The sequence below is a fragment of the Macrotis lagotis genome, chromosome 1 (assembly GCF_037893015.1).
Source record: "Macrotis lagotis isolate mMagLag1 chromosome 1, bilby.v1.9.chrom.fasta, whole genome shotgun sequence".
NCBI lineage: Eukaryota > Metazoa > Chordata > Mammalia > Peramelemorphia > Peramelidae > Macrotis > Macrotis lagotis.
The window spans coordinates 888,302,571-888,315,579 of record NC_133658.1 but is presented as its reverse complement, the minus strand read 5'-3'; the positions used below and the strand labels follow the sequence as shown (position 1 = coordinate 888,315,579).

The following is a 13,009-nucleotide window of genomic DNA, read 5'->3' as shown; positions in this document are numbered from 1 at the left end:
CACAGGGCACTGAGAGAAGCACCTTTCAATTCTTAGTTCATCTGAGGCTCACTACAACTCTGGAAGGGTTACCAATTTCCAGTTACGGTTCCTAGTTTATAGTTGAGAAAACTGAGGCAAACAGGTGAGATGACTTGTCCAGGTCACACAACTAAGCAAGTAAATGCCTCAAGACAGACTGACCAAAGGGGTTCCTGCCTCCAAGCCCAGTACTTTACCTAGCCACCTCACTGCAAGGTTAAATGATTTGCCCATAGTCACAAGAAGTCAGAGACAATGGGGCAGCTAGGTGGCGTGGTGGATAAAGCACCAGCCCTGGAGTCAGGAGTACCTGGGTTCAAATGCAGTCTCAGACACTTAATAATTACCTAGCTGTGTGGCCTTGGGCAGGCCACTTAACCCCATTTGCCTTACAAAAACCTTTAAAAAAAAAAAAAAAGAAAAAAGTCAGAGACAGGCTTGGAACTCCTCTCTCCCAGACTCTCAGGTGGACTCATTATCCACTGTTCAGGTTGTCTCTCCCCTGAACAAAGAAGGTGTTTAATAAATATTCATTAAATTAAAATTTTAGAGCCTTTGACACAACAAAATCTAGTTCCCTTCTCCCCTTTTTTTAATTTAATGGTAGGATCTTATTTTGTACCAGAAACCCTGTGATGCAGTTCCCAGGTCTTCTCTGCAACTGATGCTCTTACAGACCTCCTTGAGAGGCTAAGCCAGGGTCTTATAGCCAGTGTGTATCAAAGGCCAGATCTGAACCCTGGTATTACTGACAAGAGGTTGTCTTTCTATCCACTAGATCCAGCCTGTGTCTATCAATGTTAGTAAGAAAATCAAATAAGATTTTTATGGGAAAGTGGAAAGTGCTACAGAGATACAAAGTATCCTCATTAGAATTGTTATAATTTTACACATTACAACAGTACAATTCAAAAATGGCAAAGGCCAGGGTGGCTAGGTGGTGCAGTGGAGTCAGGAGTACCTGAGTTCAAATCCAGCCTCAGACACTTAATAATTACCTAGCTGTGTGACCTTGGGCAAGCCACTTAACTCCATTGCCTTGAAAAAACTTTAAAAAAAAATGGTAAAGGACAATTTCTAAGTCAAACTTAACATTTCCAGCTCCTTGGGAAGAAATGAAGCCTCCAGTATGTGATCTGACCCTTTCAAGTCAATCTGCCCAAGCTAAGCTGTTGCCTTTTAAAACCCTCCTATCTGAGCTGAATTATCTCAAGGTGCATTTTGTGACAGTTCTTTAAAAAGTTTATCAGTAGGGGCAGCTAGGTGTTGAAGTGGATAAAGCACTGGTCCTGGAGTCAGGAGGACCTGGGTTCAAATCTGGTCTCAGACACTTAATAATTACCTAGCTTTGTGGCCTTGGGCAAACCACTTAACCCCATTGCCTTGCAAAAAAACCTAAAAAAAAAAAGTTTATCAGTCTAATTCATACTTTTTATAAACTCTTTGTCCTTTCAAGATGAAACAGCTATTGCTGAGTTACCACAACTACATATCAAGTCAACTGCAGTTTCCTTGGCTAATATATCAAAGCTAAGCAATATACAGAGGATAGGAAAGAAAAGAGAAAAAAATCTTTGCATCTAATATTTCTGGATAAAAAATCTGATGGCTGGGGGCTGCTAGGTGGCACACCGGCCTTGGAGTCAGGAGTACCTGGGTTCAAATCCGGTCTTAGACACTTAATAATTACCTAGCTGTTTGGCCTTGGGCAAGCCACTTAAACCCCATTTGCCTTGCAAAAACCTAAAAAAAAAAAATCTGATGGCCAAAGCAGAGAGGGAATTACTCATTATTTAAGTCTAACAAGTCATTTCCCACTTAATCTTTTTGTTTGGTTGGTTTTGGTTTTTTGGTTTTTTGCAAGGAGTTAAGTGATTTACCCAAGATCACATAGCTAGGTAATTAAGTGTTTAATGTCACATTTAAACTTAGGTCCTCCTGGCTCCAAGGCCACTGTGCCACCTAGATGCCCCTTTTCCCACTTAAACAAGTATAGCAAATTATTATCCACCATGGGAAAGATCATTCCAAAATCCAAAGAATAGAGATCTAGGGCTAAAACCAACCACTTTACAAATGAGAAGGGGGAGGGGGTCTGCACCTGGACCTTCTGCCTACATCTGTCAGGGTGCCCCTCTCTATTGTCCCAGTCTACCTAGAACCTCGAATCCAGTTAACTGACAAGAAGGATGAGCGAAGAGAAGAGATAATACTGAGGGACTTCTTTTTTTTAAATTGTTATTTAAAGCAATGGTGTTAAAGTGACTTATCCAAAGTCACACAGTTAGGTAATTAGTAATAAAATTATTAAGGGTCACATTTGAACTCAGATCCTCCTGATTCCTGGGCCAGTGCTCTATCCACTGTGCCACCTAGCTGCCCCTGAGGGACTTCTAAAGAAACAAACACATCATCACACCTTTGGTGGGGCTCCCAAACTGTCCAACTGTTCCAAGAAGTGACTGGGAATTAGCTAAAGGAAAAGTGAGTAACCAGAAATCCCACAGCAAAATAGGGAGTAAAAGGAGGTCCCACAAACACCAAAATACCCAACCCAGTCTTTTTTTGTGATAGCAGAGCACTTCTGACAAAGGTAATTCCTACGGACTGAAGAAAGGTAAAGCAACAAACTCATACTGCTAAATCATAGGAACAACAAATCGGAAGAATTCAGAGAAGCATGAACTGATACACAGTAAAGCAACTAGAACCAGGAAACAACAATGAGGAGGACTGGAGCTGGCCAGCGCTAGCAGACCAGAGAACTCTCCAAGGTGTCTCTTGCACATCGCAGCAGGACCTCTTCCACAGTGTGGCAGCATCAGAAGCACTTGGGGCATCTGCAATTCCCCTAATAAAAATGGAAACAGGAAGACCAACAAAAAAAGAAACTGAGTGCTAGGAAATTATCAGTCACTTGGTGGCACAATGGACAGAAAACTGGCCCCTTTCTGGAGTTAGATCAAATCTGGTCTCAGATATCTACCAACCATATGACCCTGGATGAGTCAATTAGTCTATCTGCTTCAGTTTCCTCTTTTTTAAAATGAGACTAATAATAATAATAATTCCTACTTCTCAGGGTTGTGATGAGGATCAAATAAGATAATAATTGCAAATTGCCTGGCCAACAGTAGGAACTGTATGAATGTTATTATCATGATGATAACGACTACAACTGGCCCCAAAAGAGAATCATCTCTCCTCCCCTTTTCTTTGCAGGGGTAGGGGAAAGGAAAAGAACTGTCAACACTGTCAAACCTGGTTGATGTGTTGGGTTAGTTTTGCTAAACCACTTTTTTCTCCCTCATTTTTATTCTTTGGGAAGGGAAGGGGATATTTTGGAAAAGACGACTGGACTTGTGACTGCAATGGCACCTACTCTTGTTTTGCAGTCTTGTCCAACTTGCTAAGTATAACATGCAAATACTGTCCATTAGGTCTTCTTAGCAAAGACCCTGGAATGGTTTGTCATTTCCTTCTCCAGTGGAATAGGGCAAAAGTGATTTGCCCAAGGTCATACAGCTACTAAGCCTATTGCTCTATCCACCAAGTCATCTAGGGGCCCTGACAAGCAGGCTTATTAAAAAGATATTTTATAATAAGAATTTTTTAAAAAACAAATATTTTTATTTCTTAAGCCTCACCTCAGGATTGCCCTTTATTTAGCCACCCAGGTCTAGCTGCCAATGTGTAAACCTCTTATCTCTGCCAAGTCACTGCCAGGTGAGGTGCCTCTACTGCTGCTTCCAAGTTCAACTTTATTTATTTAACACTTCTGTGTACAAAGTACCATTCAAGGCCTCTTCCCTCATGGAAGGCCCAGGTGCATACATGTAAGCTAGGCTTCCTTCTGTCTAAATCTAAATCAATAAAAACCAACTAAACAACTTGGGGGGATGGGAAGGGAGTGTCTTATAGTACCATGACCCTAAATATAGTTCCTAAGCAAAGCTAGAAACTAAAATTACCTTCCCCCCCCAGAAATATTTCCATTTAAAAAGATTTTTTTTCTCTTTTTTTTTTATGCATTTCTCTTTTTGGGGGTCAAATCTCATCATTATCATCAAAAATATAGCTAACATTTATATAGTGCCTACTATATACCAGCCATTGATTTGTGCCCTGTACAAATGGAGTCCCAAAAAAACACAAGCATATCTTGACCACCACCATCAAAATCACCTCCTGGTGGTTTCCTAGTATTCATACTCATAGGCCCAGAATAAAAAAAAATACTTGGAATTACACAATTGTGTCACGGAAGTCAGAGTCTAGAATCATTGTTAAAGGCACTTTAGGAAGCAAAACAACTGCCCAAATTGATTCTGTTTTTAAGAAGAGAGGCATTTTGGGAAAGAGTGGAAGTTAGCTTGTTGACAGTATCTGGCCCTTCCCATAAATGATGATATAATCCCTCAGAAACAGGCCCCTCTCCTCCCAATCCAAAAACATTCCTTTTCAAGTTCCCAATTGGGGAAGCAGCTAGGTGAAGCACAAGCCTTGAGGAGAACCTGAGTTCAAATCCAATCTCAGGCACTTTAATAATTTCCTAGTTGTGTGACCTTGGGCAAATCATTTAATCCCACTGTTTTAAATAAAAAATAAAATAAAATCAGGTCCCCAATTTCACCTGCTCTTTCAAAGATTCAGTGACCTAAAAGAGGAAAATCTTTCTTCCTGGCTGTCTATCCATCAGTCAGTTAGTCTGTCCCTGCATCTAAGTCATTTGAAGGGGGAAAACCTATTTCTGCTCCTTTGAAAGCTTCATAAACACTGTCTTAAGAGTGGCAAAGGCAAATCCCCCTCCATAGTTAGTTTGCTCTTTACTCATTGAAAAACTGGTCTTTACCTTATTTCCAACTAAGATACTAGAAGTTACCAAAGAAAAGGGACTGGGGAGTAGATCTGGTAGAAGATCATATAGCCCGGCAAACAGCAAATGATGGTGAGATCTATTGATTAGAGGTAACTCAGGTTACACACCCAAATAAATTAGAAGCCAGGATAAGCCTCAGATCATTGGACAAACAAGGATTGCTGCATGTCACTACAAGGTGGAGGAAGTAAATGCCAAAGAAACTGGGTCTCTGCCACTCCGGGACAAAATCTTGCTCTCCTAGTGGTTATGTGGGCAGATGAAAACAGAGCCACACTGAGAGGTGTATTAGAAATAGATGCAAATCAATGGAGACAAAGGATCTGGAGGAAAGCAGCCGGTCTGCAACAACCAGAGATGTCACTTTAGGGCGTATCACAAAAGCAAGGATCAAACGAGACAGTAATTTTTAAGCACTTAGGCTGACCCTTGGCAAGCCCTAGATAATAAGAAGATGATGTTCTTTGGTCTTTTGAGTTGAAAACAAGCAATAGGCAAGAAAATGTGCTCAGTGGACCCTACCACAAAGTAGGCAGGGGGCTCAGCTTCATCCTGCCTTAGTGACCTTGGGTGGCAGGATAGTGCCATCTGATATCTCCCACTCAAAACCAGGCGTTAGACCCAGGAGAAAACTAGGCCCCAGAAAGGTAAGGGACTTGTCGGGGCCAAGTCACATGGGCAGCACGTATCAAGCATCAAAGACTGGATCGCTTTACCTTTCTGGGTCTGTTTTCTCCTATGCAAAATGAGGGAATTGGACTGGTTTATTTCTAAGGTTCCTTCCAGCTCAAACCTTCCTACTGTACACATGAATAAGGTCAGGAGAAGATCACAGAGATGATTAGAAAACAGCAAGCCCACTGCTCTAAGTGCAAGGAGGAAAAAAAGGTAACAGATCTCCCTTTCCTCGTGCCAACCGACAATGTTATCTGCCAGGCCCTTAGGGCTGCACCAATTTAAGGGGGGGAATGCAAACAAGGAACAGGATGCCAGTTCTAAGTTCTAGCAGGTTGAAGCCCCATAGGGAGGGAGACAGATCACAGGGTTGTATAACTAGGGTAGGATGCAAGCATGGGTGATCCTCAAGCTGAATGACACAGAGGACAAAGGAACTAACGGGTAGGAAAAAGGAGCATTTGGGGGAGATCTGGGCAAGGTGAAGGTTAAAAACCCATGTGCCTAAGCTATGGGCAAAGAATGGAAGCTGGTTGTTATTCATTTTTTATTTGGGGTTGGGGGGATGAGATGCGTCCCAGAGGGGGTTTGGTCTTTCCAGAGTATAGGATTTGGGGTTTGGGGGTTCGAGTTATTTTGGGGCAAATAAAAGAATGAGGATGAGTCCCAGGGAGAAGGTATTGGAGTAGGGAGGAGACGGGCAGCACGGAGGGCAGCAAAAACGAATGGGGTGGGAAGTTATTGGGGCTGAGCTAAGAATGGAGGAAAATAAAAGGATGGGCTCAACTGTGGGGAAGGAGGTGAGAGTGGGGAGGGCAGAGGAGGGCGGGATTTGGGGGAGATAAGAGGTTAAGAAAGGATGGGGCTCGGCTTGGGAGGAGACAGGGAGAAGGGAGAGGGAGGGGAGGCCTGAGGTCAGAGGTGACAATTATGGGGGGGCTCTGGAGTGAGCCTGAGATGTAAACAAGGGGGGCATGGGAAGGGAAAGGGGCTGAGGGGCAGAGGGGGACCCCTGTGTACGGGGGCGGCACTGTCGGGGCGCCACGGGGAGGGGCGGGATGCAGGGATGCGGCTCAGTCGGGGGCACTGGGGTGCCCATGACTTGGGGGGCGGCGTGCGGAGGGGAGGATGGAGGCGCGGGCCTGGGCGGGCCTGGGGCGGGCCCCAGGCTCGGCCCGGCCCGGCCCGGCTCGGCCAGGCTCGGCTCGGCTCGGCTCGGCCCGGCCCGGCTCGGCCCGGCTCGGCCAGGCTCGGCCCGGCCCGGCTCGGCCAGGCTCGGCTCGGCTCGGCTCGGGCCCTCGGCTCGGCCAGGCTCGGCCAGGCTCGGCTCGGCTCGGCTCGGCTCGGCCCGGCTCGGCTCGGCTCGGCCCGGCTCGGCCAGGCTCGGCTCGGCCCGGCTCGGCTCGGCTCGGCCCGGCTCGGCCAGGCCCGGCTCGGCCCGGCCCGGCCCGGCCCCGGAGGTGACTCAGGCCGAGCGGAGCATCCCGCTGCCCCGGCCGCCGCAGGCCCCGCCTCGGGAGCGGCCTCGGGCCCGCGTTACCTGCTGATCTGGATGGCGGAGGGGGACGCGGTCTCCTCGCCCGACATGGTGTCGCCGCTCCGGGGCCGCCGCGAGGACTCGCCGGCTTCCGAGTGGCCCAGGGAGGAATGAATGAGGCCGGGTGGCGCCATGGAAGGGGAGGGAAGGAGGCGGGGGCACGGCGGGGCGGGGCGGGGCCGCCGCCCGGACAGACCAATCGGGCGCCGCGCTGGAGGCCGAGCCCCGCCCCCGGGCCGCGCCGCTCCCCTCGGGGCCCCGCCCAGCCCGGGCCGCGCACTGAGCAGGCGCCGGCCGAGAGCGGGGGCGGGGAGAGCGGGGGCGGGGAGCCGCGGGGGCGGGGGGCCGCGTCCGCGCTGCCCTCGCTCCGGCCGCCACGCTCCTCCGCCGGCTGCGGGGCGGCGGCTCGCGAGCGCCTCGCCGCGGTTGGGCGGGAACCGCCGCCTCCGAGCGTGCCGGGGCCGTTGGCCGGGTTCTGCCCACCCGGGCCGGGCCTGGCGCGCGCTCGACCCTGGGGCCGGAAGGGCCGCGCAACGTGGGCCCCGGAGGCCTCCACCCTGCCGACCTTTGTGGCCTCCCGCCCCCCGGGGGGCCTCCAGTCCAAGGGAGATACCGGGGGAACTGGACCTAAAGGCCCGAGCATCCGCGGGCCGCCTTGTTTATTTTACTGACCGCCGTGTGTGGCGAGCGGAGCTTGAGGACTGCAGCTCGTTACCTTTTCTTTTTTATTTAAGGCAAATGGGGTTAAGCGACCTGCCCAAGGCCACACAGCCGGTACCGATTAAGTGCCCGGGCCGGGGCGCTATCCACTGAGCCGCCTAGCTGCCCCCGCCCCCCGGCTCATTATTTTTTAGAGAATGATTAGCCTTTCTAAAATTTTTTTTTAAAGAATAATTATCAGGAGCAGCTGGGAAGCTCAGTGGTTAGAGCACCAGCCTGGAGTCAGGAGGACCTGAGTTCAAATGCGGCCTCAGACACTTAATAATTACCGAGGGAGAGAGAGAGAGAGAGACGGAGAGGGAGAGACAGAGACAGAAAGAGAGAGAGAGAGGAGAGAAACAGAGAGAGGAGAGAGACGGAGAGAGACAGAGAAAGAGAGAGAAGAGAGAAACAGACGGAGAGAGAGACAGAGAGAGAGACAGGGAAAGAGAGAGAGGAAAGAGACAGACAGAGAGAGAGAGACAGAGAGGAGAGAGAGGAGAGAGGGAGAGACAGAGAGAGAGACAGGGAAAGAGAGAGAGGAAAGAGACAGACAGAGAGAGAGAGAGACAAAGAGAGAGGAGAGAGACAGAGAGAGGGAGAGACAGAGAGAGAGGAGAGAGACAGAGAGACAGAGAGAGAGACAGAGAGAGGAGAGAGACGGAGAGAGAGAGGGAGAGACAGAGAGAGAGACAGAGAAAGAGAGAGAAGAGACAGACAGAGAGGAGAGAGACAGAGAGAGGGAGAGACAGAGAGAGAGACAGGGAAAGAGAGAGAGAGGAAAGAGACAGACAGAGAGAGAGAGAGACAGAGAGAGGAGAGAGACAGAGAGAGAGAGGGAGAGAGAGAGGAGAGAGACAGAGAGAGAGGAGAGAGATGGAGAGAGAGAGAGGAGAGAGAGACAGAGAGAGAGAGGAGAGAAACAGAGGGGGGGAGACAGAGAGAGAGGAGAGAGACAGAGAGAGAGACAGAGAAAGAGAGAGAGACAGGGAAAGAGAGAGAGAGGAGAGAGACAGGGAAAGAGAGAGAGAGGAAAGAGACAGAGAGAGAGACAGAGAGGAGAGAGACAGAGAGGAGAGACAGAGAGAGACGGAGAGACAGAGAGAGACGGGGAGGGAGAGAGAGAGAGAAAGAGAGAGAGACAGGGAAAGAGAGAGAGAGAGAGAGGAGAGAGACAGAGAGAGACAGAGACAGAGAGACAGACAGAGAGAGAGAGAGAGAGAGAGGAGAGGCAGAGAGAGGAGAGAGAGAGAGCATCTTAAAGGGCAGCTAGGTGGTGCAGTGGATAGAGCACCAACCCTGGAGTCAGAGTCCAAAGGAGTCAGAAGAAAGGCTGGAGGCTGCCTATATTGTTAAGACAAAAACCGGCCTCAATCTGATCCAAAACTAATATTAAGCCAGGTGTGCCCCACCTATTTTTAAGTTGACTGAGAGTCTTAGACCTTGTCCTTTGCTCATGTTCAAGAAGATAACTCTTCTTGCCCTTTAGTATAATAAGCAGGGAGGAGAAATTGTATGGGGACCAATGTATCAATTAGATTGGGACCCCAGCCTTTGATGGACATGGACAGGAACAAAGCCTTTCAAAGTGCATAAAAGACCTATCATGTGGGGATTTCCTCACCCCTCTCCCACCCTGAGAGAGATGTGCCATTTTTTTTCATTAAAGATTTTATTTATTTTGAGTTTTAAAATTTTTCCCCTAATCTTACTTCCCTCCCCCCACTCCCCACAGAGGGCAATCTGTCAGTCGTTACATTGTTTCCATGTTATACATTGATCTCAGTTGAATGTGATAAGAGAAATCATATCCTTAAGAAACAAAGTATAAGAGATAAGATCAGACAAGAAGATAACAGGGTTTTTTTTCCTAAATTAAACTTTGTTCAAACTCCACAATTCTTTATCTGGATACAGATGGTATTCTCCATTGAAGACACCCCCAAATTGTCCCTGATTGTTGCACAGATGGAATGAGCAAGTCCATCAAGGTTGACCATCACCCCCATGTTGCTGTTAGGGTATACAGAGTTTTTCTGGTTCTGCTCATCTCACTCAACATCAGTTCATGCAAATTCCTCCAGGCTTCCCTGAATTCCCTCCTGGTTTCTAATAGAACAATAGTGTTCCATGACATACATATACCACAGTTTGCTAAGACATTCCCCAGTTCAGGACATTCACTTGATGTCCAATTCTTTGCCACCACAAACAGGGCTGCTATAAATATTTTGTACAAGTGATGTTTTTACCCTTTTTCATCAGAGATGTGCCATTAATTGAGACATGTTAATAAAAAACCATTTTAATCACTCTGGGCTAAGAGTTCATGAGCCATATATATCAGGGGGTTGGTGTGGATAGAGCACCAGCCCTGGAATCAGGAGGATTTGAGTTCAAATTCAGATTCAGACATTACTTGCCTAGCTGTGTGACTTTGGGAAAGTTTTTTAACTCCATTGCCTTAAATAAAAATTTTAAAATGGGGTGGGGGGGGCACTTGGGAAGTCTTATAACTATGTAAATACAATTTGCAAGCCCCTAATCCCCTCCAAAATGTCAAAATTTCAGAAGAATTAGAGTTATAGGCTCAAATATAGATTTAGAACTAAAGGGATTTTGTTGTTCACAAGTGAAAAATTATTTGTGACCCCATTTGAGGTTTTCTTGGCAGAGATGCTGGAGTGGTTTCATATGAGGAAAGTGAAGCAAACATGGTTAAGGGATTTGCCAAGGATCATACAGCTATTATCTGAGGACCAATTTGAACCCAAGGCTCTGTCAGCACTCTAGCCACTGTTCCTCCTAGCCCCAGAAGGAATTTTAGTTTGAATTTTAAAATCTATCTTGTTAGATTCCCATATTTGACAGTTAAGGACACTAAAACTAAGGAGTGGCTTATCCCAAGTCATTAGATCTCATCCATAGGACCATAGCTTAGAGCTGAAAGGTTACAGGTCAGGAAATCCAGCTCACTTATTTTATGGGAGAAATCACTGAGGTTCAAATAACTTACCCAATTTGCTCAAAATCAGTCAGTTAAGTAGCAGAGTAAGGATTTGAAACCCAGTTTTCCTAATCAGACACTCTTTCCTTTAGGAAAAAAAAATTTAATTTAGTTTCCATTCCAAATCCTATTCCTCTCCCCATGAAATTGAGAAGGCAAGAAAAAGAGAATCCATAGCAAGTATGTATCTTTTGTTGTTCATTCATTCATTCATTTGTTCATTAAGTCATGTCCAACTCTGTGATCTTGTAGACCATAGAATGTTAATGTTATCCATGGGCTTTTGCTGGAAAAGATACTGGAGGGGTTTGTCATTTCCTTCTCCAGTAGATTACAGCAAACAGAGGTTAAGTGACTTGTGCAGGATCCCACACCTAGTAAGTATTGTTAACCTTAATTTTCTTAGACTAAAAATGAAATAATAAAAAATTAGTTTATCCATGAAGTTTCATTCTCTAAGATCTTACCTGAAAAATTATGGGTGGAAAAATATTATTGTTGTCCACCAAGAGCTTAATGAAGAAAAAATATTGATAGAAATCTCACAAAAAATTGTAAAATTTTGTCGGCCAACCAATCAGGTTATGCAATAGTACATAAAGGTGTCCTTGATAACTTTATGATTCTCTAACCCATCCATAAGGTCTGTTCTTTGTGAGATCAGATTCAGTTAACAGCAGGACTACTACCTCCTACTTTGACTTGATAATTTAAGTTGCTATCAGGTATGATATCTTGGACACACGTGGTTTACATTTCCATATGTAAGCAATTTGTCCTTGTTGAGTCCCTTGTAATTAGTCTTTGATATTAACCTTATATTTCTCTTGGCTCTTTTATGTCAAATTTTCTGTTAAGTTCAGATCTTTTTGCAACAGATTCCTGAAAGTCTAGCAATTTATTGAATGTCCATTTTTTTTCAGTATTATGCTTAATTTTGCTGAGCTGTGATATTTTTCAGCCACAATTTCAGTTCTTCTGCTAGGTGGTACAGTGGATAGAACACTGTCCTTGGAATCAAAAGGAGAGGAGTTCAAATCCAGCCTCAGATACTTGACCCTTACTAGCTGTCACTTAATCCTGACTGCCTCACATCTTGGGTCCAGTCTTCTTGATCCATACCTGGCCACTGGACCCAGATGACTCCAGAGGAGAAAGTGAGGCTGGTGACTTAGCACAGCCTCCCCTTGCTCAAATCATACTCATGTGCTTGTCATGACATCACCGCCCCGATGTTATGGTCTTCTTTGAGAATGAAGAACCCCCCCAAAAAAAATCTTCCATATATAGTGCTCTAAGATCTGTAATCCTTTAAAGTAGCTGCTGCTAGGTCTTGTGTAATTCTATTTGTGGCTCCTCCATATTTGAATTGTTTTTTCTTGTTGTTCTTAATATTTTCTCCTTAAGCTGGGGGGGGCTTTGGAATTTAGCTATGATATTCCTATCAATTTTCCTCTTACGATCCCTTTCCAGTGGTGAATCAGTGAATTCTTTTTTTTGGGGGGGGGTTGCAAGGCAATGGAATTAAGTGACTTGCCCAAGGTCACATGGCTAGGTAATTATTAAGTGTCTGAGGCTAAATTTGAACTCAAGTCCTCCTGACCCCAGGGTCAGTGCTCTATCCACTGTACCACCCAGCTACCCCTAGTGAATTTTTTCTATTTCTATTTCCCCTCTTATTCTAACACTTAAAGATAATTTTCTTTGATTATCTTTTGTTTTATCATATCAATTTTTTTATTGTAGTTTTCATGTAGTTTGATTATTCTTAAATTTTCTCCTCTTGATCTTTTCTCAAGATTGGTTATTTTTCTTATGAAGTGTTTTACATTCTTTTCTATTTTTTTTTCATTTTTTATAGTTTGTTTTATTATTTCTTGGTCTCATAACTTCCACTGTTCTCCATTTGTTCAATTCTAATTTTAGAGTCATTTTCTTCCTTAAGATTCTAGATCTCCTTTTCCACTTGGTTTACTTTCTTTTCATAATGTTGTTTTCTTGGATTGTTCTTATTTTCTTTTTTAGTGTTTCCTCCAGCTCTCTTACTTGATTTTTTAAAAATTTGGGGAGTTCTATGAATTCTTTGTGAGCAGGTAGCCATTTGACATTATTCTTTAGGGTAGAAGAGACTTTATTTCCTTCAGTATCTTCCTCTGAAGATGAATCTTGGTCTTCTCTATTTCCACAGTAA

The 13,009-nt window shown here is 45.4% G+C and overlaps 1 protein-coding gene across 2 annotated transcripts in view; it reads right to left on the bottom strand.

The window, feature by feature from the left end:
- The window catches only part of ACOT7 (acyl-CoA thioesterase 7), a 160,005-nt gene extending 152,621 nt beyond the window's left edge, over positions 1-7,384 (bottom strand). The window contains exon 1 of one of the 2 annotated variants that reach the window (XM_074218600.1): positions 7,116-7,384. In XM_074218600.1, coding sequence (XP_074074701.1) covers positions 7,116-7,246 — 131 coding nt within the window. In that variant the 5' untranslated portion in view covers positions 7,247-7,384. The remainder of the gene's footprint in view (positions 1-7,115) is intronic. The other variant, XM_074218601.1, reaches the window with a different exon arrangement.
- Between the last annotated feature and the right edge of the window lie 5,625 nt (positions 7,385-13,009).